Consider the following 783-nt stretch of genomic DNA (forward strand, 5'->3'; position numbering starts at 1 on the left):
CAGGTGAAGCTGCAGTCTGGGGACAGGGACAGGACCAGTGTCACCACCGTGACCCTGGGTGTCAGGGTCAGCGACTGTGCCGGGGAGGGTACTGGTGCCCGGTGGGGCAAGGGCTGGTGTGTGATGCCAGTATCGGTGCCCGGGGCCGGCTGCCTGCCCATGCTGTGCCGGTGCCGAGGGCCCAGGGGGCAGCACCCACGTGGGACACGGTGCTGCGCCAAGCTGCAGGCCGGTACCGTGGCACCTGTGCTCCCCGCCTGGGCTGGCCAGTGTGGGTGCCTGATGGGTGGGATGCTCGGTGCCCAGTACAGGGATGCCCGGAAGCTAGTGGGGGTACTTGGTACCAGGCTGCCCGGTGTGGGTGCCCACTATCGGGATGTCCGGTGCCCGGTGGGGGTGTCTGGTTCCCGGAGGCCCGGTGCGAGTGCCCGGTATGGGGATGCCCAGTACTCGGTGGGGGTGCCCGGTACCGGGATGCCTGATGCCCAGTGGGGGTAATCGGCACTGAGATGTCCGTGCCCAGTGTGGGTGCCCCGTACCGGGACGCTCAGTGCCTGGTGCGGGTGCCCAGCGCCGGGATGCCTGTGCCCAGTCGTGGGACACCCGGTGCCCGGTATGGGTGCCCACTACCAGGATGCCCGGTGCCCGGTGGGGAAGCCCGGTGGCGGGAGGCCCGGGTCGCGGTACTCACGGCGGCACTGGAGGCTCTTCCTGCCGCCGCCCCAGACGAAGTCCCCGCAGAGGTCGCACCAGGTGTGGAGCCCGCGGCGCCGCGGCTCGAAG

At 70.8% G+C, this 783-nt stretch overlaps 1 protein-coding gene across 1 annotated transcript in view; it reads right to left on the reverse strand.

Moving 5' to 3' along the window:
* RASSF1 (Ras association domain family member 1) overlaps nucleotides 1-783 on the reverse strand; it is a 5,887-nt gene that overhangs the window by 3,927 nt on the left and 1,177 nt on the right. Inside the window, 2 exon segments of the mRNA XM_009278502.2 lie at nucleotides 1-16; nucleotides 692-776. The exon segment at nucleotides 1-16 is cut by the window's left edge and continues 4 nt beyond it. Of these exon segments, the coding sequence (XP_009276777.2) occupies nucleotides 1-16; nucleotides 692-776 (101 nt within the window).

The sequence above is a fragment of the Aptenodytes forsteri genome, unplaced genomic scaffold, assembly GCF_000699145.1.
Source record: "Aptenodytes forsteri isolate BGI_AS27 unplaced genomic scaffold, ASM69914v1 Scaffold578, whole genome shotgun sequence".
Taxonomy (NCBI): Eukaryota; Metazoa; Chordata; class Aves; order Sphenisciformes; family Spheniscidae; genus Aptenodytes; species Aptenodytes forsteri.